Below are 24,997 nucleotides of genomic sequence, written 5' to 3'. Positions count from 1 at the left end.
TTCACGAAATGTGTAGTCCTTAACTTATCGTCAATGTTTTAATATTTTTGTATTTTGTTTAATATATTTGGTCTCTTATTCTTCAGCACCACGGAGAGCAACATGGTGTTTTTTTAAATGCGAGAGGTGTTCTTTTTTATTATAGAGAAGGGCAACCGTGTACGTTTTATGTATTCAACTAATTTTAAATACTTTACCATATTTTTAGATTTTATTTTAAGTACACTTCATTTCTTTTTTGTGGAACTATAATAGCAAATTGGTTTCAAATTGAATGCCTTTTTTTTACTATTTCTACTCACCAAACGTGTTTTGCAGTTTTATTTTCTGAACTCGATGGGCCGCTGTTGCCTAGTCTGTCGCAGTCAACGGATATTTACAGCAGTACCGCCTCTTCATTTCGATGTATTAGAGAGAAGGGGCGGACGCAGATCGCATTCTCTTCTGTTGAGGGATCTATGCACCGCAAGACACAACGTTCATGTTTTTGCTTCAAATTTGGCAATCGAATTTGTTCTGGTTTTTATGTGACTGCGTTTTCATCTTTTTGACGGATATTTCAAGATCGCTGTTTCATCTTGCCGATATTATTTCAAACAATGAGACGGCAAGTACTGTTGTTTATCCCGATCCTCTATTTTAGTGCAGTATATGGCCAGGCCAGCTACTCGATTCCGGAGGAGATGGCGAAAGGCTCTCTAGTCGGTAATATAGCTCAGGATTTAGGTTTGGATGTTAAACGACTGAGGTTGGGTAACGCTCGTGTATATTCTGGTGATAGCAGAGAGTACATCGAGTTGAATCGCGAAAGAGGAGTCCTCCTTATCAAAGATAAAATAGACAGAGAGGCGTTGTGCGCTCATACGACACCGTGTGCTGTGCATTTTCAGATTGTGTTAGAGAATCCTATGGAATTTTACAGCGTATCAATTGAAATTACAGATATAAACGACAATGCACCAACCTTTGATAAACACGAAATAAAATTCATTATTAGTGAATCCGCTGTTGTCGGGTCAAAATTTGTTTTAGAAAGAGCGGTTGATTTGGATGTAGGTCTAAATAGTCTCCAAAGCTATGTTCTCAAACCGAGTAATCATTTTGTACTTAAATTGCACAACCAAGCCGATGGTACAAAGAATGTTGAAATGGTCTTACAAAAACCTTTGGATAGAGAGAAAAACGAGAAGATATCTTTGGCGCTGACGGCTGTAGATGGAGGAGAACCACAGATGTCGGGAGCAATGCAGATCCTCATCACAGTTTTAGATGCCAATGACAATGCACCTGTTTTCACACAGCCCATATATAAGGGCAGTGTGGCTGAAAATGCTGCAAAGGGCACGATCGTGACCACTGTCAGTGCTTCAGATGCTGATAGTAAATTAAATGGCAAAGTAACATACTCAATCACAAACACTATGGATGACGTTAGACACATGTTTGAAGTTAATGAGGACAGTGGCGAAGTTAGTTTGACTGGACAATTAGATTACGAAAAGAAACGAAATTTTCATATCAATCTACGCGCAATGGACAATGGGGGGTTAACTGATTCTTGTAAAGTGGTTGTTGATGTCGTTGATATAAATGACAACGAACCAGTGATTAAAATAATGTCTAAATCCGCTATTATATCAGAGAGTGCAAACACCAACACAGTCGTTACAATAATTAACATTCAAGACCCAGACGCAGGAGAAAATGGAAAAGTTCAATGTTTTATAAATGACAATACTCCTTTTGTTTTGAAATCGACTTCAAATAACTTCTATAGTTTACTCACTGATAATGAATTAGACAGAGAGGGATCCTTTGAGTATAATATTACTGTGACTTGCTCTGATGAAGGAGTCCCCTCCCTCTCCAGCAGCGTCACTCTCACCTTACAAATCTCTGATGTTAATGATAACGCGCCTGCATTTGAGAGGAGCTCATATGAGGCCTATATTGTAGAAAACAACACACCGGGACTCTCTATATTCACAGTGAAAGCCAGAGACGCTGACGGGAACCAGAACGCCCGTGTTTCTTACATCCTGGAGGACTCTTCTGTTAACGGTGTGCCAGTCTCCTCGTATGTGTCCGTTAGTGCTGATAGTGGAGTCATCCATGCAGTGCGCTCTTTTGACTACGAGCAGATCAAAGATTTCCACTTCCGCGTCAAAGCGCAGGATGGAGGCTCCCCTCCACTCAGTAGCAACGTGACTGTGAAAGTAATGATCCAGGACCAGAACGACAACCCTCCTCAGGTTCTGTACCCGGTGCAGACTGGAGGCTCTCTGGTGGCTGAGATGGTTCCTCGTTCAGCAGATGTGGGCTATCTGGTCACTAAAGTGGTGGCTGTTGATGTGGACTCTGGACAGAACGCCTGGCTCTCCTATAAACTGCAGAAAGCCACAGACAGGGCGCTGTTTGAAGTGGGCTTACAGAATGGAGAAATAAGAACTATCCGCGGAGTCACTGATAAAGATGCTGTGAAACAAAGACTGACTGTGATAGTGGAGGACAACGGGCAGCCCTCTCGTTCAGCTACAGTCATTGTTAACGTGGCGGTGGCGGACAGCTTCCCTGAAGTGCTGTCTGAGTTCACCGACTACACACAAGACAAGGAGTACAATGACAACATGACCTTCTACTTAGTGTTGGCTTTGGCTGTAGTTTCCTTCCTCTTCATCACTTGTTTAGTGGTTATTATATCAGTGAAGATCTACAGATGGAGACAGTCTCGCGTCCTGTATCACTCCAATCTCCCTGTGATTCCGTATTATCCACCACGTTACTCAGACACTCTGGGGACAGGGACTCTCCCACACGTGTACAACTACGAGGTGTGCAGGACGAATGACTCCAGAAAGAGTGACTGTAAGTTCGGCACAGTCGGTAGTCAGAACGTGCTGATAATGGACCCAAGTTCTACAGGAACGATGCAGCGGATACAGAGTGAGAAGAACATCCTGGATGAACCAGACTCTCCTCTAGAGGTTAGCGATTCTAGTAAGAAAACCACCGCCTTATTGTCCAGTACCATGGCCAGAGACCCATCATCTGGCAATGTTATATGCATGAATCTATTTTTGAGTCTGTATTTATTTTTATTTTCATCAATCTATTTTTCCATCGATCCATTGATATATCTATTCGTTCTACTGTATATGTTCTACTGTATATAATCCACATTGATCTCGATGCAGTTTCTGCTGAAGTCCCTATGTGCCGCTGTTGGTTAGTTTAAGGAAAATTCGCTTCAATTTCTGAGTGAAGTACTCCCTCGTCAGCCGGATGTGTTTCAGGGCTTTATTGCAATCGTGACTCGGCTCACAAAGACGGCCAGTAGTGCGCCTATCATTTGGTTGGATTTTTATACGGTGGTTTTGTATTTCTACACGGATCGTACGAAGGCTCGCGTCATGATTGGTGTTCTTGGCTGTGCGACCGAAAAAATATACATGTCGTGGTGGCTGCTGCTTTACTGCATTTGTGTCGCAGACATGGCTTTCGGGCAGGTCCGTTATTCTGTTCCCGAGGAGATGACAACGGGGTCGGTTGTTGGAAATATCATCCAGGATCTAGGCTTGGATGTTAAACGAATGAAATCTGGGAAACCTAGGATATTTACCGAGGACGGCAGTGAGTACATTGGTCTTAATACAGAAAAGGGAACTTTGGTGGTGGCTAAGAGAATAGACAGAGAAGAACTGTGCAATCAAGTGTCTCCCTGCTCTCTTCATTTTCAAATTATCCTAGAAAATCCTATGGAGTTGCATCGAATTGATGTAGAGGTTACAGATATTAATGATAATGCTCCGTTTTTCTCCAAAAAGGAATACAGTTTCCAGGTTATTGAATCTGCGTCCCCAGGGGCTCGCTATTCACTTGAGAGTGCCAAAGATCCAGATGTAGGACACAACGCCGTTCAAACATACAAACTGAACCCAACAGATCATTTCAAATTGAATGTTGTCTCACTGCCTGATGGCACGAAATATATTGAAATGGTACTCCACACTTCACTTGACAGGGAAAAACAAGAAGAACATAAATTAACGCTTACAGCATTTGATGGCGGAAATCCTGAGAAATCGGGTTTAGTTCGAATAAATGTTGTCGTTTTGGATGCAAACGACAATGCACCAACATTCAGTCAGTCTGTTTACAGATTAGCCGTTCCTGAAAACACTTCTACAGGCACTGTTATTTTAACAGTCAGTGCGAATGACAAAGACGAAGGAGGAAATGAGAAGATAGTCTATTCGTTTTCTCAACATACCGATAGCGCATTGTCGCTGTTTAATATGGATCCCCAAACTGGGGAAATAACCGTAGTTGGTCAATTAGATTATGAAAAAGTTAAACATTATGAAATAAACATCGAAGCTATGGACAAAGGAGGACTGACAGACACAAGCAAGGTGCTGATTGAGGTGACCGACATTAATGACAATGTCCCTGTAATAAGCATAATTTCCCTCTCTAATCCTATACCGGAGGATTCAGCTCCAGACACTGTTATAGCAATGCTAAATATCAAAGACGCGGATTCGGATAAAAATGGCCAAGTTAAATGTTTTATTAGCAAAGATATGCCTTTCAAAATTAAGTCGTCATCGTCAAATTTTTATAGCCTGATGTCTGACGATATTTTGGATCGCGAAACAGTCCCGGAATATAACATAACTATAACTGCAATGGACGAGGGTTCCCCGCCTTATTCTACGAGCAAAACAGTTAATTTAAGAATATCGGACATAAATGACCACGCCCCAATGTTCTCCCGATCATTTAGCACAGCTTTCATTACTGAAAATAATTCACCTGGTATGACACTCCTTTCTGTCAAAGCCAGTGACAAAGACTATGGCAACAATGCGCGCATTTCCTATTTCCTTGAGGATAGCCAGCTGAATGGAAGGTCAGCCTCTGCTTATTTTTCAGTTAATGCAGAGAGTGGACAGATACTTGCTGTGCGTTCCTTCGACTATGAGCAAATTAAAGAGTTCAATATTTGCGTCAAAGCGCAAGATGGAGGCTCCCCTCCACTCAGTAGCAACGTGACTGTGAAAGTAATGATCCAGGACCAGAACGACAACCCTCCTCAGGTTCTGTACCCGGTGCAGACTGGAGGCTCTCTGGTGGCTGAGATGGTTCCTCGTTCAGCAGATGTGGGCTATCTGGTCACTAAAGTGGTGGCTGTTGACGTGGACTCTGGACAGAACGCCTGGCTCTCCTATAAACTGCAGAAAGCCACAGACAGGGCGCTGTTTGAAGTGGGCTTACAGAATGGAGAAATAAGAACTATCCGCGGAGTCACTGATAAAGATGCTGTGAAACAAAGACTGACTGTGATAGTGGAGGACAACGGGCAGCCCTCTCGTTCAGCTACAGTCATTGTTAACGTGGCGGTGGCGGACAGTTTCCCTGAAGTGCTGTCTGAGTTCACTGACTACACACAAGACAAGGAGTACAATGACAACCTGACCTTCTACTTAGTGCTGGCTTTGGCTGTAGTTTCCTTCCTCTTCATCACGTGTTTAGTGGTTATTATATCAGTGAAGATCTACAGATGGAGACACAAGGGCGCGTTTTTTAAATCGGGCGGGAATCTTCCTGTTATTCCGTATTACCCACCGCTTTACGCAGACGTAGGTACCGGTACGTTGAAGCAAGCATTCAGTTACGAGGTGTACGGAACGACTGACTCCCGGAAAAGTGATTTTAACTGCTCCCAACCCTTCAGTCAGAGCAATCTGAGTGTTGACAATTGTGGCACCAGGACAGTTCCAAGGCATAAAACAGAGCCAGAGAGTTTGCTCACGGTGAGATCACTCACTTCCTTATTCATTTTAAAACCTGTTTTTCAAATAAACAACCACAGTGTTATAGGACGCTTTAAACAAATTCATTATGTGTATCTACCTGTGTGCACTAATCGGTTGTTACGAGTTGCTATTGCTTTATGAGACTCTCTCCTCCATGATGTATTTTGCAATATTTTCAGCTCAATTTTATTCTATGACATTCACTTTGGTTATTTTATAATATTTAGGTCTGTGAATTAGCTTATCATATATAGTTCTGTCCTATGATCCCTTTCAATTGTAACAGACATAGCATTCTATTTTTGTGAGAACCCTTAAAGCACTACCATAGATATTATTCTGCATAGAAACACAGAGCCACGTGCACTACTTTTACAGTGACCTAGTTCTCCTCATAACACCGTGCAGCCGTGGGCAGGGATCCACACACATAAAAGGAGCAGGGATATATGCATGCCAACTATAAGAAAGGGAGGCCATGCAAACCACTATGCAAATATTCACACAATGGTATAGATTAAGACATTTAAAATGTAGTTTTAGGAAAGAGGGAATGATCACTACTGGTGCTTGGAAGATTGAGCACAAGGGAGGAAAGTACTGTGATGGAGAGGCAGAGAGAGGCAGTGGGGGAGGGGTAGAGGCACGTGTTAACCAGCACAGTCTCCACCATCCCTGTGCAGCATTTATGTTAGTGAAGCATGGCAGCCATTTTGATCTGCAACCCCTCTGTGTGTGCCGAGATAGAGAGCTGGGCGAAGTATTATGTGTGAAAAAGTTAGATTTACTGACATGTTTCCTGAAGAAAAATTTAGGAATCGAAAGAGAGAGAGAGAGAGAGAGAGAGAGAGAGAGAGAGAGAGAGAGAGAGAGAGAGAGAGAGAGAGAGAGAGAGAGAGAGAGAGAGAGAGAGAGAGAGATTTTTTTTTTGATTTTGATAAACCTTTATTTTCTTATAAAAAACAAACACAAACAAGAATAATGCCTGATGACATAAAGGTCCAATCAATACACAGAAGAACGCCACGCTCTCCTATCAGCCAGTCCACACCAGGCTCCTCTGCAGCATCAACGCACACCGCCCACTCCGCCGATGAACTGGTAGTCCATCTGGTCACTGGCTCCTCACCTCCGCCGGTACCCCACTCAGTCCCCAGCAGCCCTCTCGTTGCCACTGTTGATCTTCTGGACAATCTTTCGCAGCCGGAAGACCTCCTGCTGCGTGTATCGGGAACTGCCTCGTTTGCTCGCACCCTCCCGAGCAGTACGACCGAATTTCTCCATATCCGGAAAGTAGTCCTCCAGCTTAATCCCCTTCATGTTCTTTGTGGTCTTCAGGAAGAGTTTCACCCTCCCCACGCTGTAGCAATTGGTGGCCGTCCCGCCAGAGGAGACGCTGTCCACAGAAGACTCCGCTCCTGCTGCCCCCCCTCCCTCTGCCTCTCTGTTCCCTGACCCCTTCTTGGCCTGAGAGCCCCCTCTGCTCTCCGTCTTTCTCTTCAGGCGGGGGACTTTTAACGCCTCTTCTTCTCCCTCCATGTCCATGTCGCTGTCCGTGGACAGGGTCCCTTCAATGTAGGTCCCCAAACCCGTTCCCGGCTCCTCTTGCCTCCCTTGACCCACCTGCTGGACCCCACTCGCCCCTTCTTCCATCCCTACGCCCCCTTGACCCGCAAGCTGGACCTCGTCTGCTTTCTCATTCACCCCTTCATTCGCCTGCCCCACCTGCTGGGCCCCACTCACCCCTTCATTCGCTCCGTCACTCGCCTGCCCCACCTGCTGGGCCCCACTCACCCCTTCATTCGCTCCGTCACTCGCCTGCCCCACCTGCTGGGCCCCACTCACCCCTTCATTCGCTCCGTCACTCGCCTGCCCCACCTGCTGGGCCCCACTCACCCCTTCATTCACTCCGTCACTCGCCTGCCCCACCTGCTGGGCCCCACTCACCCCTTCATTCACTCCGTCACTCGCCTGCCCCACCTGCTGGGCCCCACCCGTGTCTTCATTTACCCCGTCAGTCCCTCTCTCCACCAGCTGGACTCTGCGCCCCCCCCCCTCACTCACTGCACCCTTCTGGACTTGACCTGTCCCCGTTTCACCTCCCTGTTGGACCCCAACTGTCCCCTCTTGTCTTTCCTGCCCACCTTGGCTGTGACCAGTAGAGGTCTTCTCTGGGCATGTCCTGCTCAGATGTCCCTCTCTGCCACACCGGTAACATTTCGTGCTGTCAGAGTTGACAAACATCACATAGTCAAACCCATCCACCCTTAATTTGAACACCACGTTCAGATCCTCGTTTTTCTTGTTGAGGATCATGTAGAGCGTCCTCTTGTGAGATACCACGTGTCTCAGGAGAGGGGATTTGAGACCCGAGGACACCTTATTAATGGGAGACACGACCACCCCGTGTCTCGACAGTTCTCTGGTCAACATCTCGTCCCTGATGAACGGGGGCACGTTAGAGACCGTGACTCGGGTCGCTGGCGTGGCGAGAGGCAGGACGGGCACGAACGTCTCGTTCACCACGATCCCCTTCTCCACCACCATGTTGGCTTTGTCCACGCTGTCTATGAACATCACCACCGCGTTGTTCATGCGGGCGGCGGACTTTACGCTGCCGTGACCGACCATCTCCCCCACGGCCAGGCTGCAGTCCTCCACCGAGCACGGGAAGCCCGGCGGAACCTTAACGCCGTGCTTCCGCGTCAGTCGGGTCAGGTCCATGGCGGCGTTTAGCACGCCGACCAGCGCGAGCCGATCAGCCGCAAAAAACGCGCACTGCACAAACACAGACCTCTAAAAACCAAGTCCACACAAACTCTCTAGGTTCTCCACATTAACTAGTGGAAATATCCACACGGAAAACAGTATCGCTCTCAGCTCCACGCTCCGTCACTCAGAGAGAGAGAGAGAGAGAGAGAGAGAGAGAGGAAATAAAAATAAAGCCACGTGTGTGCAGGGCAGTAATGTAGGTTAATTGTCTTAACTCTTGTATCTGCTGGAAGCAGTCCGTAATCATTATCGGCCTCTTTGTCTGCTTTACCTGTTTCAACTTTTAAATCTATTTTGTTTCAACTACCATGAATTATTTTGACCAGAGTCTCCATAGTGCAAAGCTCATATTTTGATGCAGCTACATTTTTCAACCTGTTTTTTAACTTGATGTGTTATTGTTTTTGTCTTTCTTTTGTTAAAACAACTACCTTGAAGCTGTTGTCATTCATTCTGTTGTTGAACCTGTTGACCACAGAACTATAATTACGTACAGAAGCTCCTGGTTTAAGGACCTTACTCTTGTTTAAGTGCCCTGCCTGTCTGGTGAGCAGCTGTGTTCCCATGTGTACGCCGTTGGGGCTTGTCCACACACTATTTGTGTATTTGTGTGAACTATTTGTGTGTCTGAGGATGTGGTTAATGTTCACGCTACTACCTTTTATTTTGTTTTGGTTTACAAGATTTCCCAGATAACAGGGACCTTAGGGTCTAACTTCATTCCCACAGAGCAGACAAACACATGAACACACTGATCAGTTGCAAACATCAATAAGAAAACAAATGCTCCATGGGATGACTGATGGTCTCTGGGACTGCTGTTATACTCCTTGATAAAAAGGGTATATATAAACTGGAACTTGACTGGATCCTGCAGATGGAGAACAAGTTATTAATACAGTACCTGATCAAACATATACAGATGGCAAATATACTATAGTATTTATAATATAGTACGGTGCAGAAATGAATTGTCCTTTGTTCCTCTGGTGCATCAGATTAATGGGAGGACAAAAACAGATTTGAGCGCAGTTTATTTACAACAAAATGGTGTACAGGCATACTTTAATTGAGTGCACCTTTCTTTGCATGAAGTGGTTCAAACCGACGTGTGTGTTGTGAGAACATGCATACTTTATTGCATTTTGTGTTGGTGTCTCGGTGGTTGAATTGTGGAGTTCTGCACTGGCTGATTCCCAGGGAAGGATTAGGGATTACAATTATTCAATATAGGGCATTGGCAATGTTGTGTGTTGTCTGAAAGACTACAGAGCCACAAAAGATAAATTATAAAAATATATTGTGAAAGGTCAAACTTTGATATCAGTTTATTGTATGTGTGTTAGATTTTTCTATTCAAACACACACAAATTTGGTTCGGAAAAATGACTTTTCTTTCTTATATATTTGTATATAGTATAAATATATGGATATTGTCATTATATTATTATATTCTTGTATAATAAGACCTCCACATTTAACATTGGTTATTTACTTTGTTATTGCGTTGCAGCAGAAATGACCATTTCAAAAAATGATCTAGTGTCACTATCATTGTGTGAAATTGCAGCTAAAATTGGTTAGCCAGCATACAGCAGTCATTCTTGGTTTCCAACAGTCTCCCTTTTTCCTCCTGGTCTCATTTACTGCATCCTTCCCCTCCCCCTCTCCAGCTGCACCACTCTGCTGCAGAGACAGAAACAGACAGAGAGAAAGGGAGAGGAGGATTGCTCAGTATTGGACATTTTGTCCTCTCTATTAAAAGAAAGTATACACCGAACAATGTCATTTCATCCTCGTTCATGACAAGAACAACTACATCATACGTATCACTTATCAGGCATTCACCATGAGGCGTCACAAACACACATTTTGTTTGCACAACATATTATCAATGTACAAATGTCTGTGATCATTATTTCTCTTTCTTCCTCTGCCTTTTTTATTGTCAATGTTTATTTCTGTAGCTCTTTTTTGCCACCATTGCCAACTCACAGGATGCAGGGTGAGATGGGAGGAAAGGAGGTGGGATGTGTTGCCATAGCAACAAGCTGACTCACGGGCAGGGTCGTACCATTTCCCATTAAGCCACAGGGGATCAGCAGCAGATACAGCCTTGAAGCCGTGATGGCTCACAGCATGTGTTGATGGTTGGAGGACACGAGACACCCCTGTTTTGGGCAATAAGGTGCATCATCCTCAGACTTGGGTTGAGGATTGATAAAGAAACGGGAGGGGAAGAGGGTGAACATGGCTGCTCTGAATATTTGTTCTGATGGATGCTCCCCTTTTACTTTTGCCTTCCCCTATTTGAATAGCCCCCATGTAAATTGACTAATCTATGGGCTTAAAATGTCCAGTTTCTTGTTGAATTCTTTGCTTTTAAATGAAAAAAGCGATGTGTGTGTTTAAATGAAAGCTTTTATGTGTCATGCATTTCTTCTTTCATCTTGACCTGTTTATTTAGGTTACTACTTCAAATTTACTCGTGACAAAAGGTGTAAAAGAATTATTTAAGTTACAGTGCACCAGTCAAAGTAAAAACAACAGTAGCGGCTTTGCTTTTTCTAAGAAGCTTATATGTGCTTATAGGTGCAGCATCCTCAGACTTGGGTTGAGGAATGATAAAGAAAGGGGAGGGGAAGAGGGTGAACATGGCTGCTCTGGATATTTGTTCTGATGGATGCTTCCCTATTAGTTTTGCCTTCCCCTGTTTCAAAAGCCCCAATGTATATTGACTAATATATGGGCTTAAAATACCCCTTTCTTGTTAAATTCACTCCTTTTGAATGAAAAAAAATGACTGCTTTTTTTTTGTCGTTCATTTCTTTATTCATGTTGATCTGTTTGTTTAGGTTATTACTTCATATTTGCTCCTGAGTATTATTATTATTTCTATTTAAGTTACAGCACACCAGTCAAAGTAAAAACAACACTAGCAGCTTTGCTTTATCTAAGAAGCTTATATGTGCTCTCACAAAGACAATCTCACACACGCACACACACACATCAGCTGTGACAAGCACAGGGTTACAGAGCAAAGAATCTCGTCTCATTAATAATGCATGGATTTATCTCAGGGCATCGCCTTGAGGCCCTCTGCTGTTGCTTTTGGGGTAGTGGCTTTGTGCAGCAGTGCAGTGTTTTTGTTATGATTCACACATTGGTGGTTGTTTCATTATTTTGGTTTAAACTAAAATAGTTTTACTGTATCAAAGGATGTTAATGCTTCTGTGTGAAGGGCAAGTTGGTCGTATATACCAACTTTCTAGACTAGTAATCTAACATATCATAGACTATTCAGCCATCGCTGTTGAATATGGTTCAGAAAGAATGACTGAATATATTTTAGGCAACTAATAGTTATCATCATCCCACACACAACGACAGCAATGCTGAAACAATGTTTATTTATAGATCTATCCTCTCTCTTTCTCTCTGTCTCTCGCCGTTTCTTTTGTTGACACATAAACACACTCTCATTGCAATGTTTATCCTAAGCAAGTTTGATCTTCTACACAATGGTTCATTCTTTACATGAAGATTATATACAAATCCCTGTTCACTTTTGTTAAAACAAATCTCTCAAATTCTCACTGCATTATATGTTAAATGAATGTGTCATTATTTTGTATTTGAATACTTTTTGTTGCAAGATAAGCCACAGTATAAATTATTTCAATAGTTTCAACACTTCATTGTAGACATTTTAAAACTTAAAAATAATGTGCACAGACACAGTAGTGTTTTTGTGAGCACTGATGTATTATTCAATCAAAACTCTATGAATCTCCACATGAATCACAACACGCATTTGTTGTGAGCTACATGGTAAGTATGTTTGTTGCTTCCCAAAGCCAAAATGTATATGCTGACTTCCAGTCTAACTGATATGCTTTGTCCCTTGTTTTTCTCTTTCATGCGTCCCTCTTGTTGCCTTGTGCGGTCCCTGTCTCCTTCCCAACTGCTGTTAAATCCTGACTCACCAAATAAGGTAAGAAAAAGTTTTCATATTGAATCTTCATAGCCATCAAACACAAAGTGTTTCAAGCGTTCATGATTCCACAAATAGCACCGATCATTTATACACTGATCATCAAACACTAGATCATCATGCAGTTATTCAAAAAAACTATAGCAAAAGATACTGTGTATTTTACATGTTCAAACATTACACTGGCATTGAGTTAGATAACCAGATTATCCTCAAGCAACATATCTTTTCACCATATCTTTTCACATACCTCGCAAAACGTCTGTCGTCCCTGATGATTGAAAGTGAGTGGCTTTATGAACAAAATATGCTGTGTTTCTTTTCTTACTGGCTTGTCCTTATCCTACCAACCCAATTTGAAAACAATACTGTAGTACCTTTAGTGAACAACATGTTCAACTTTTAAACTTTAGCCTATTTTCAATCAGCCTTTTGGCTTTGTACATGCTGTTTTACAGCATGTACAAAGCCAAGGCACTTTGCACTTGAAGAACTAGTTGGACAGCTCTCCCTACTAACAGGCTTATGTTAAGTTTAAGGAAAGTACTGGCAGAGGGACCCAGCTGGTAAAGTATAGTATGCTAAAATGGAGGTTGCAGTGATTATAATGTCAAGCACTGTATTTTGGATTTTACACGCTGTTAAACAAACTATTGGAATACAGTGGGTTAAGAAAATGCAGAACAAATATTCACAAATGTGACACAAACCTGGCATGTTAAGAGGACGTCATGAGTGAACTTATCAGTGGAAATTGTGTGAAAATCAATTAAAGAAAAGAAAGGGGATGTAATGTGTAGTGTTGGTGTTTTGGATTGAAGTATATTGTAAGGCATTCTTCACACCCTCACTTGCCTGTTCCATGGATCATTACGACAGTTAAAATATAAAATTTTGTTTGAAACTGTAATGTAAAGGTTTTGGTTAAACTGCATGATCATCATGGAGGATGGGTTGTTTCTGCTATTTATTTATTATTGTAGCCCCATTCAAATAAATAGGGTGGACTATAACAAAAAGACAAAATACATAATTCAATAGTATCACAGACTGCAGCCGCAAAAGTGAGTTCAATCAACACCTCTCATAAAACTGAACAAGTCTATTGTATTAAATGGTATTCCTTTTCACCAAGTTGCCTAAACAAGTGGAAATGATTTAATGTGTTATTGAGGTGGAAAAATACTATGAATATACATGTCCTATATAGAGTTGACCAATACCACACACTACAGCTTAACAAATATACAACCGAATTAACACAACAATGACCAACTAAACAGACTTACTATAACATTTCGGCGTTTTGTTTAATATTGCTTAACATCTTACCTAGGTTATTGTTTTTCCAATCATTCAGTGTCATTGAATCTGATGTTTGGGTGATACAATTCTGCTGTTCAATTAAACTGTTCATGTGGAACAATGAATGTATGAAGATGCGGTGGCACTGCCATTCACACGTCACCTCAAAACAAGTTCAAATGTCCTGGCTAGCTTTTTATGATTTTTTATATGTATGGAAAATAAATGAACCAATATCTCAATATCTATTGGTTCATTTATTTCCCATATATATATATATAACATTTTTTACCACAATTACTATTATAATGGTTTGAATATATTCAAATACATACTAGCACAATGTATGTTAATTAATGAGAAAATGTGAAAAAGCTAGTCGGTTGTCTTTTGTGTTGTGTTGTTCTTTTCATGCCGCAGTGAAATGAAATTGCTTATTTTAGTTCTCTGGGCGATCACTTCCTATTTATATTCCTCCATACTGAAAAATTAGCATCATAAAAGTAGTAATGAAATCATGATTTGGTTTGTTGGCCCCCTGCTGAGTTCATGGAGGGCCAGCTATGCTGTCTGCCTCTGCAGCAGCATGCAGCAGCAGGCGTTGGCCGCCTGTGTGGCGCTGTCCACACGTGTGGTGCTGAAATCAGCTCAGGCGCTCTCCCCCTCCCTCGCGCTGCTTCTCACACTGCCTCTCTACATCTCCCTCTGTCGCCCACTTCCATTTACAACGGAGGAGTTTTATACAGATGTATGTATGGCTGTCTATTTTTCATATGCATTTGCAAATGGTATTGCGGTTTATTTTAGCATTTGCACCATTCAATTCGTGCGTTTTGAACGCTAATATTTTTTTGCATGTCCGCTTTTAAAGCCTCTAACGCAGAGATATTTCTATGAATATAGTTCATGGTTTAAATAATGATTTGATCGTAAGTGGTGACCAAACATTTATAAATGACCCATGACCCTACATGGCTAATAGGTCCATTAAATGGAGAGAGAGGGATGGGGGCACCATCTGCACTCCCCCTCTCTTTTCATACGGGTATTTCACGTTGGCCGCTGACAGTATTATTAATCCGCGGCTTGTGGAGAGCTGGGAAGACGCACTGACGTGTACAGACTGCATTTGCTTTCTCTGGCCGCAGGAAGGCAACGAAGAGCCTTGTCAACCACAAAGGCATGTGCGTGCATGCAGTAACAGACAAGAGGATAAATGTTGGTTTGAAACAAAGCATTTTACGAGTAATCAGAAGCATCAGGCATTAAGAAATGTTTTTAATTGTATATATAGCCGTCTATTATGCACAGCATTTATATAAAAAAAATCATATCATATTTAATATATATATATATATATATATATTAATAATCTCGAGGGTGATTTGGGGGCTTATTATAAATTGTATTTCATATCATAATAACCATGATCATCTTTCTATGAATTGTATTTTTACGTCACTCTTTGATATGCGCTGTATGATGCTACCATTGGTGAAAATAGGTATTCTCTACCGACCAATGAAATTCAGAGCTGTACAAAGAGATCTACTCCCTCTCATCGAGTAGCGTCAGCGTCGTAGCCCTTGCAATGTCTGCACAGGAGAGGAGGAATGCATGTGCAGAAACAAAGCATGACGGTCTCCGTGGAGTCATTTACATTGGATTATAAACATTTCACACTTCACACATCAGTTCAGAAATTGAGATTGGCGTGAGAAGATATGGAACGAGCAATAAGGAGGAACAAATTGCCTGCATGGCAGGTGTTTTTGTGGTGGCATCATTTCTTTCTCTTGTGGACTACAATAGACGGACAGACTCGCTACAGTCTCCCGGAGGAACTGAAACAGGGCTCAGTGGTTGGAAATCTAGCCAGAGATATGGGGTTGGTTGTATCTGAACTGTACCGACGTAAATTGCGGATCACCTCCGAAGCTGGTAAGCAGTATTTTAGTGTGGACTTGGGGAAGGGAGAACTAGTGGTGATTAATAGGATAGACAGGGAAGATCTGTGTGGACAAAGACCGTCATGTCTGTTGCCTCTGGAAATAGTCATAGATAACCCCCTACAGCTGCATCGGGTCGAAATTGACATTCAGGATACCAACGACAATTCTCCTAGTTTTCACACTAAAGAGAAAGTATTGCAAATCGCAGAACTGGTAAATCCGGGCGCGCGGTTTCCTTTAGAAAGTGCACAGGATCCCGATGTGGGCTCTAATTCTGTACGGTCTTATCTTATAAGCAAAAATGATCATTTCAAATTGACTGTTAAAACCCACAAGGATGGAAGGAAAATCCCCGAACTGGTGCTTGAAAAGCCTCTTGATCGAGAAACCCAGCCGGTACACAATCTTATCCTCACAGCTGTAGATGGTGGAGATCCGGTGCGCTCGGGCACATGTGAAATTATAGTTATAGTTCTTGACAACAATGATAATGCACCGCAATTTGAAAGGCTGGTATATGAAGCTAATATCAGTGAAAATGCCAGACCTGGGAGTGAAATATTGCACGTTAAAGCAGCAGATGCAGACGACGGACTAAATGGAGAAATCGAATACTACTTTGCAGAGCAAACTGCGGATCTGATTTTATCACTATTTGAGATTGAACCTTCTACTGGAGCTATTATTGTCAAAGGAATTTTAGACCATGAAATTAACCCTGTACATAGATTTGACATAACTGCTAGAGACAAAGGAAACCCCAAAATGGATGGTCACTGTGGCGTAGAAATTAAAATCGCGGACATTAACGACAACATTCCAGAAATAATTGTGACGTCTTTAACAACACCTGTTCCAGAAGACTCCGCAATTGGAACAGTTATTGCACTGTTGAGTGCAAGAGATCCAGATTCGGGGGACAACGGTAAGATTACATTAAGCGTGTCTTCCAAATCCCTCTTCAAGTTAAACCCTTCAGTCTCTAATCACTACTCATTAGTGACGACAGGGCCGCTCGACCGTGAAGAAAATGGCCAATATAGTGTAAAGATACGTGCAACTGATTCTGGAAAGCCCCCATTGTCGAGTGATAAAATAATACTTGTTGAATTGTTGGATGTAAATGACAACCGCCCCGTTTTCTCACAACACTCGTATGTAGTTTATGTAAAAGAGAATCATGCTCCTGGAAAAGTGTTGTGCTCAGTGTCAGCAGCTGATACTGATTTGGGTGAAAACTCAAAGATCTCCTACTCTATATTGGACTCCAAAGTGCAAGGTGTTTCAGTCTCATCGTATGTTTACATTAATGCAGATAACGGCAGCATCTACAGCATGCACTCGTTTGACTATGAGAAACTGAAGGTGCTCCAGATTCAGGTTCAGGCAAAGGATCAGGGCTCTCCGTCTCTCAGCAGCAACGCCACCGTCCATGTTTTTATCCTGGACCAGAACGACAACGCCCCCGCGGTTATTTACCCCTCCTCCGCTGCCCTGGGCTCCCTCTCTCATCAGAGGATGCCCCGCTCCGCTAAAGCGGGTCACCTGGTTACCAAGGTGACGGCCGTGGACGCTGACTCGGGCCACAACGCCTGGATCTCCTACAAACTGGCGGAAGCCACAGACGCCTCTCTGTTCGCTGTCAATATGTACACAGGGGAGGTGAGGACCAAACGCGCCGTGTCCGAGCAGGACGACTCCTCTCAGAGGCTGCTTATAGAGATCAAGGACGACGGAGAACCAGTCCAGTCCGCCACCGCTACGGTGTCCATCCTGCTGGAGGACGGCCTACATGAGCCCATATTAGACCTCCGACATAAACTGCACGAGCCCAGCAAGAAAACTGGGAGAATAACTCTTTATTTGATTCTCTCTCTGGCCTCGGTGTCCGTGCTGTCTCTGCTGACTTTTCTCATCTTAGCGGTTAAATGCGTGAGGAACAGCAGAAGCAGCGGTAGTTGCTGCATGGGAAGGACTGACTGTGATGATTACAAGAACCCCAACAGAAACCTGCAGATTCAGCTCAACACTGATGGACCTATAAAGTACGTGGAGGTCCTGGGAGGAGACATGTTGTCTCAGAGTCAGTCCTTCAGGTCCTGCATGTCTCCAATGTCTCCAATGTCAGAGTACAGTGATTTCACTATGATCAAACCCAGTAGCACCACTGACTTTAACGAGGTGATCAGTGTTCTGGATGCGTCTCTACCCGACAGCACCTGGACCTTTGAGAGCCAGCAGGTGAGCAAAACAAATTAATTGATTCAAAATTTATTTTCTCTGAGTTGCTAAATAGAATATTTATATAGTTTCCCCATTGGTAAATTAGTGTTATGTCTGCTTTAAATAGTTAAAAGGTCATAGAGGAGTGCCTGCAGAAACTGTTAATAAATATGTTTGAGACATTGTAATTTTTGTCACACAATTATGAATATTCCAGCACCATGAAGGGGGACAGCGAATGGTAGTTGAATACAACATAGAATATGTGTGCGAATTTTTTGTGATTGGTTGAATTAAGCACTCTGGACCTGTGGAGAATAAATGTGTTAACAACTGATGTTTGATCCTTTTATTTAGTTTGTTTTCACTCTGTTTTTACTGCTAGTAGTGTAATAATGATATTATATTCATATTGTGTATTCGTAGTTTGTGACGTTGCATTAGACTCAAAACAAATTCCATCGGTTAAAGTGATGGGGCACAACGTGAGTAGGTACTGTGGCTTTAAGAGTGATGATTAGTTTCCCTCTCATTGGATGGTGGAAGAAGATGCTGTGCACCAATAGGATTCAGAACTGTACAAAGAGATCGAGTCCCTGCCCCCATGTAGGCTCAGCGCCGTAAACCTTTCAATGCAATGAGCAGAAGGAAAGAGACAGCAATGAGCCCATATTTTATTTTATTCGTATAATTCAGTTTACAGGAATGCGCAGTAATTGTGGGATATCATGTATTGAAAGAAAACCTACCATGATGGATTTCAACTTCATTTTTTTACGACATGCCGATTGGAATTGATATGTTGTAGCGGACCAAGGATGACAAAGACAATGGGATACCGAGACTGGAGATGGCAGGCGCTTTGGTGGCATTATTTCTTCCTCCTGTGGAGTACAATAAACGGACAGACTCGATACAGCATCCCGGAAGAACTGAAACAGGGCTCTGTGGTTGGAAATCTAGCCAAAGATCTGGGTTTGGGACTATCGGAGATATTTGATCGTAAACTGCGAGTCTCTTCTGAGGCGGGTAAGCAGTATTTCAGTGTCGATGCGGGGAAGGGCGAGCTGGTGGTGAATGACAGAATAGACAGAGAGACTCTATGTGAACAAAGCGTCAGCTGTGTGTTACCTCTGCAGGTCGTAATTGACGACCCGTTACAACTGTTTCGCGTTGAGGTAGAAATACTAGACATTAATGATAATGCCCCTAGATTTCCATCAAATTATATCACATTAGAGGTTGCGGAATCTATCGGTTTAGGAGTTCGTTTTCCTTTAGAAGGCGCCATAGACCCGGATGTCGGCAGTAATTCATTGAAGTCGTACACTCTCGGTAAAGACGAATGTTTCAATATTAGAGTTAAAGAACTTGCTGGTGGAAGGAAAGTCCCGGAATTGATTTTAGCTAAAAATTTGGATCGAGAAAAAAAGGCTGTTCATAACCTTTTGTTAACAGCTCTAGATGGAGCAAACCCAGTGAAATCGGGGACCGCTCAGCTGTCTATTAGAGTCCTTGACAATAACGATAACGTTCCCGTTTTTGAGAAAACGTTGTATAAAGTATCCATTAGCGAAAATGCTGCGGATGGTGCATTAATAGTACAAACGAAAGCGACAGACGTGGACGAGGGTCAAAACGGTGAGATAGAATACTCATTTGGAGCGCACACATTAGATACAGTGCTTTCTGTCTTTGATATTGACCATATATCGGGGACAATATTTCTTAAAGGAAAATTAGATTTCGAAAATACTCCAAATTATGAATTAGACATCAGTGCAAAAGATAAAGGCAGTCCGAGGATGGAGGGGCATTGTACTGTCCATGTTGAAGTTTTAGATGTTAACGACAATGCACCAGAAATAATACTCACCTCTCATCCAAAGCCACTGCGAGAAGACTCGCCGAATGGCACCGTTGTAGCGTTGCTCAGTGCCAGAGATCTTGACTCTGGTTTTAATGGAAAAGTAACACTACAGCTCCCCAAGAACTGCCCATTCTCGCTAAAAGCATCGTTTTCTCAAAATTACGCCCTAGTTACAAGTGGTGTTTTGAATAGAGAAAATATCTCGGAATATAATATTGAGATAACAGCCCTTGACTCAGGTTCTCCTCCTCTATCCAGTAAAAAAATCATACCTGTCAGCATCACTGATGTGAACGATAACCCCCCTAAATTCACTCAGCCCTCCTATAATGTATATTTAAAAGAGAATGGGGTACCAGGCTCTATCCTGTACTCGGTGTCAGCATCTGATGTGGACTTCGGTGAAAACGCTAAAATCTCTTACTCTATACTGGACTCCAGAGTGCAGGACGTCTCTGTCTCATCATATGTTTACATTAATTCAGATAACGGCAGCATCTACAGCATGCACTCGTTTGACTATGAGAAACTGAAGGTGCTCCAGATTCAGGTTCAGGCAAAGGATCAGGGCTCTCCGTCTCTCAGCAGCAACGCCACCGTCCATGTTTTTATCCTGGACCAGAACGACAACGCCCCCGCGGTTATTTACCCCTCCTCCGCTGCCCTGGGCTCCCTCTCTCATCAGAGGATGCCCCGCTCCGCCAAAGCGGGTCACCTGGTTACCAAGGTGACGGCCGTGGACGCTGACTCGGGCCACAACGCCTGGATCTCCTATAAACTGGCGGAAGCCACAGACGCCTCTCTGTTCGCTGTCAATATGTACACAGGGGAGGTGAGGACCAAACGCGCCGTGTCCGAGCAGGACGACTCCTCTCAGAGGCTGCTTATAGAGATCAAGGACGACGGAGAACCGGTCCAGTCCGCCACCGCTACGGTGTCCATCCTGCTGGAGGACGGCCTACATGAGCCCATATTAGACCTCCGACATAAACTGCACGAGCCCAGCAAGAAAACTGGGAGAATAACTCTTTATTTGATTCTCTCTCTGGCCTCGGTGTCCGTGCTGTCTCTGCTGACTTTTCTCATCTTAGCGGTTAAATGCGTGAGGAACAGCAGAAGCAGCGGTAGTTGCTGCATGGGAAGGACTGACTGTGATGATTACAAGAACCCCAACAGAAACCTGCAGATTCAGCTCAACACTGATGGACCTATAAAGTACGTGGAGGTCCTGGGAGGAGACATGTTGTCTCAGAGTCAGTCCTTCAGGTCCTGCATGTCTCCAATGTCTCCAATGTCAGAGTACAGTGATTTCACTATGATCAAACCCAGTAGCACCACTGACTTTAACGAGGTGATCAGTGTTCTGGATGCGTCTCTACCCGACAGCACCTGGACCTTTGAGAGCCAGCAGGTGAGCAAAACAACCACATAATACTCAAGGAAACAATAATAGTTTTGCTTTAATACTTTTCTACAGAAACTGCTCAATCAAAGCAGAATCTGTTATGATTGTCTACTGTGGAAGCATAACATATCTACATATTTATTGCTGTTGGTTTTTTAAATAGGCTCTTTGTCATTCGTTTAGCGTTTTAGCCTTTTTTCCCCGCATCTCATAATTTTACTACAGTTTCCAAAATACGTTTTTGAATAATGTCAAATGATCCCCCTGTGTGTAAACCAAAGGTGGGTTCAATTTATTCATTCAAAGACGTTCAAATAGGTATTTTGGGGCATCTATCAAGTTGCTTACGTTTGTTCATTTCACAAACAACGAGAGCACCAAACGAACGTGAAATATCCACTCGATCATTTACCGCATATTCGAATTGATTTAGATCCTTAGAATTAAATTGACAAACCACCACAACTGTCAAATATGTCTGACTCTTTTACAGTTTTGTCACACACAATGTATTTCATTTTATTAATTCGTGTGGGAAAGACTGAAAGGTGTTTTTTTATTTACCCTTCAGTTTTTTACACTGTTGTCTCATAATATCTATTCAGTGGTTTTCGTCGTATTCTCCTTATCTAAAAGCTCGCAGGTAGAATGTATGCCGCCACTGCAAGAGCCTCGGTCAGATTGCCTGCCATTGGATGGTGGAAACGTATGACGTGAACCAATGGGATTTATAACTTGTAAAGGGAATCCAGTCCCTGCCCCCACGCAGCCTCTGCGCTGTCATACTTAGAATGCAAAGAGCTCGTGGAGAGACGGCAATGAGGTCGTATTTTCTCAGATGTAATCATCGGTCGTATAGTTCACAGCCATGATGAAACATTGTGGAATTTTTCATTTTGGGGTAACCCATATTCACATGGAGTCCCATCATTTTTATGAACACGATCTCGAGTGGAATTAAGTTGTTATAGCGGACGAAGGATGACAAAGACAATGGGATACCGAGACTGGAGATGGCAGGCGCTTTGGTGGCATTATTTCTTCCTCCTGTGGAGTACAATAAACGGACAGACTCGATACAGCATCCCGGAAGAACTGAAAAAGGGCTCTGTGGTAGGAAATCTGGCCAAAGATCTTGGCTTGGGATTATCAGACATTTTTGATCGTAAAATGCGCGTCGCCTCTGAGGCGGGTAAGCAGTATTTCAGTGTGGATGCGGGAAAGGGCGAGCTGGTGGTGAATGACAGAATAGACAGAGAGACTCTGTGTGGACAAAGCGCCAGCTGTGTTCTACCTCTACAAATAGTTGTTGAAAATCCGTTGCGTTCTCATCGAATTGAAGTGGAGATAAGAGACATAAATGACAATGCGCCTAGTTTCCTTACAAAGGAGGTAGACCTTAAGATACCAGAATCAGTGGCACTGGGAAAACGTTTTCCTTTGGAGAGCGCGGAGGACCCTGACGTTGGAAGCAATTCTTTGAAAACGTACTCACTGAGCAAAAACGAATATTTTTCTCTTAAATTTAAAGACACAAAAAACGGCAAAGCAGTCCCAGAATTGGTTTTAGAAAACCCATTAGACCGAGAAAAGAATGTTGTCCATAATCTGCTGTTGACAGCATTAGACGGAGGAAATCCGGTTAAAACGGGAACATGTAAGATTATTATTACAGTAATTGATAATAACGACAATTTTCCAATATTTAACGAAAATGAGTACAAAGTGTTACTGAAGGAGAACAGTACAAAAGGAACATTTGTAATCAAAGTAAAAGCAACGGATGCCGATGATGGTGTTAATGGCGAAGTTAAATATTATTTTGGGTCTCGCACTCCAGACTTTATCTTATCAACATTTGAAATCAATGAGATAACAGGACAAATCGTATTAAATGGAGCGTTAGATTATGAAATGTATAAATCATACCTTATTGACATAACTGCTAAAGACAAAGGCTTTCCTGAAATGGAGGGTGACTGTCGTCTACAGTTGGACGTGGAAGATATAAATGATAACGCTCCAGAAATTGTTCTAACTTCCAAACCCAGTCCTGTGCGCGAGGATGCACCACGCGGCACAGTAGTGGCTTTGATCAGTGCACGAGACCTTGACTCCGGTGATAACGGTAGAGTGACGTTACAACTTCCAAAGCGGTCGCCTTTCACACTGAAACCATCGTTCTCCGATAATTATGAGTTGGTTACCAGTGGATCTTTAGACCGAGAGAGTTTCTCACAGTATAATATTGAGATAACAGCCACTGATTCAGGCTCTCCTCCTCTATCCAGTAGGAAAAGTATACATGTTAGCGTCACTGATGTAAATGATAACCCCCCTAAATTCACTCAGCCCTCCTATAATGTGTATTTAAAAGAGAATGGGGTACCAGGCTCTATCCTGTACTCGGTATCAGCATCTGATGTGGACTTTGGTGAAAACGCCAAAATCTCTTACTCTATACTGGACTCCAGAGTGCAGGACGTTTCTGTCTCATCGTATGTTTACATCAATTCAGATAACGGCAGCATCTACAGCATGCACTCGTTTGACTATGAGAAACTGAAGGTGCTGCAGATTCAGGTTCAGGCAAAGGATCAGGGCTCTCCGTCTCTCAGCAGCAACGCCACCGTCCATGTTTTTATCCTGGACCAGAACGACAACGCCCCCGCGGTTATTTACCCCTCCTCCGCTGCCCCGGGCTCCCTCTCTCATCAGAGGATGCCCCGCTCCGCTAAAGCGGGTCACCTGGTTACCAAGGTGACGGCCGTGGACGCTGACTCGGGCCACAACGCCTGGATCTCCTACAAACTGGCGGAAGCCACAGACGCCTCTCTGTTCGCTGTCAATATGTACACAGGGGAGGTGAGGACCAAACGCGCCGTGTCCGAGCAGGACGACTCCTCTCAGAGGCTGCTTATAGAGATCAAGGACGACGGAGAACCGGTCCAGTCCGCCACCGCTACGGTGTCCATCCTGCTGGAGGACGGCCTACATGAGCCCATATTAGACCTCCGACATAAACTGCACGAGCCCAGCAAGAAAACTGGGAGAATAACTCTTTATTTGATTCTCTCTCTGGCCTCGGTGTCCGTGCTGTCTCTGCTGACTTTTCTCATCTTAGCGGTTAAATGCGTGAGGAACAGCAGAAGCAGCGGTAGTTGCTGCATGGGAAGGACTGACTGTGATGATTACAAGAACCCCAACAGAAACCTGCAGATTCAGCTCAACACTGATGGACCTATAAAGTACGTGGAGGTCCTGGGAGGAGACATGTTGTCTCAGAGTCAGTCCTTCAGGTCCTGCATGTCTCCAATGTCTCCAATGTCAGAGTACAGTGATTTCACTATGATTAAACCCAGTAGCACCACTGACTTTAACGAGGTGATCAGTGTTCTGGATGCGTCTCTACCCGACAGCACCTGGACCTTTGAGAGCCAGCAGGTGAGCAAAGAGTAAAACACTATTCTACAAATTATCATCACTCAGGTTCATATTTGTATATTTTGTTTGTGAATCGTAGGCATTCTCACATGACAATAATATTCTTGCTGCAACGAAACTTTGTGACTTCATATTTAAATACCTTCATATCCTCGGAAACAGTTCGCAGAATACCACCAAATAAAAATGAAATAATAATTCCTTCAGCAGATC

At 43.2% G+C, this 24,997-nt stretch overlaps 2 protein-coding genes and 2 pseudogenes across 41 annotated transcripts in view; all 4 read left to right on the top strand.

The window, feature by feature from the left end:
- The window catches only part of LOC120818130 (protocadherin gamma-C5), a 168,550-nt gene that overhangs the window by 111,125 nt on the left and 32,428 nt on the right, over positions 1 to 24,997 (top strand). For 4 of the 38 annotated variants that reach the window (XM_078101241.1, XM_078101237.1, XM_078101224.1 and 1 more), the window contains exon 1: positions 70 to 2,984. The exons of 32 other annotated variants lie outside the window; for them this stretch is intronic. In XM_078101241.1, the coding sequence (XP_077957367.1) occupies positions 600 to 2,984 (2,385 nt within the window). In that variant the 5' untranslated portion in view covers positions 70 to 599. 2 more of the 38 variants (XM_040174940.2, XM_040174932.2) reach the window with 1 other exon arrangement.
- Positions 15,295 to 19,587, top strand: LOC120818134 (protocadherin gamma-C5 pseudogene; annotated as a pseudogene). The gene has a single exon (XR_013467396.1). The product of XR_013467396.1 is annotated as a protocadherin gamma-C5 pseudogene (transcript).
- On the top strand, positions 18,884 to 24,971 carry LOC120818136 (protocadherin gamma-C5). Its single transcript, XM_078101251.1, has one exon. It carries the CDS (start codon positions 18,884 to 18,886, stop codon positions 21,365 to 21,367), a length of 2,484 nt encoding a protein of 827 aa, XP_077957377.1. The 3' UTR covers positions 21,368 to 24,971.
- Positions 22,322 to 24,971, top strand: LOC144406194 (protocadherin gamma-C5 pseudogene; annotated as a pseudogene). Its single transcript, XR_013467398.1, has one exon. The product of XR_013467398.1 is annotated as a protocadherin gamma-C5 pseudogene (transcript).

The sequence above is a fragment of the Gasterosteus aculeatus genome, chromosome 4 (genome assembly GCF_964276395.1).
Source record: "Gasterosteus aculeatus chromosome 4, fGasAcu3.hap1.1, whole genome shotgun sequence".
Classification (NCBI taxonomy): domain Eukaryota; kingdom Metazoa; phylum Chordata; class Actinopteri; order Perciformes; family Gasterosteidae; genus Gasterosteus; species Gasterosteus aculeatus.
The sequence above is the reverse complement of the archived record's forward strand: the minus strand, read 5'-3'. Positions and strand labels throughout refer to the sequence as shown.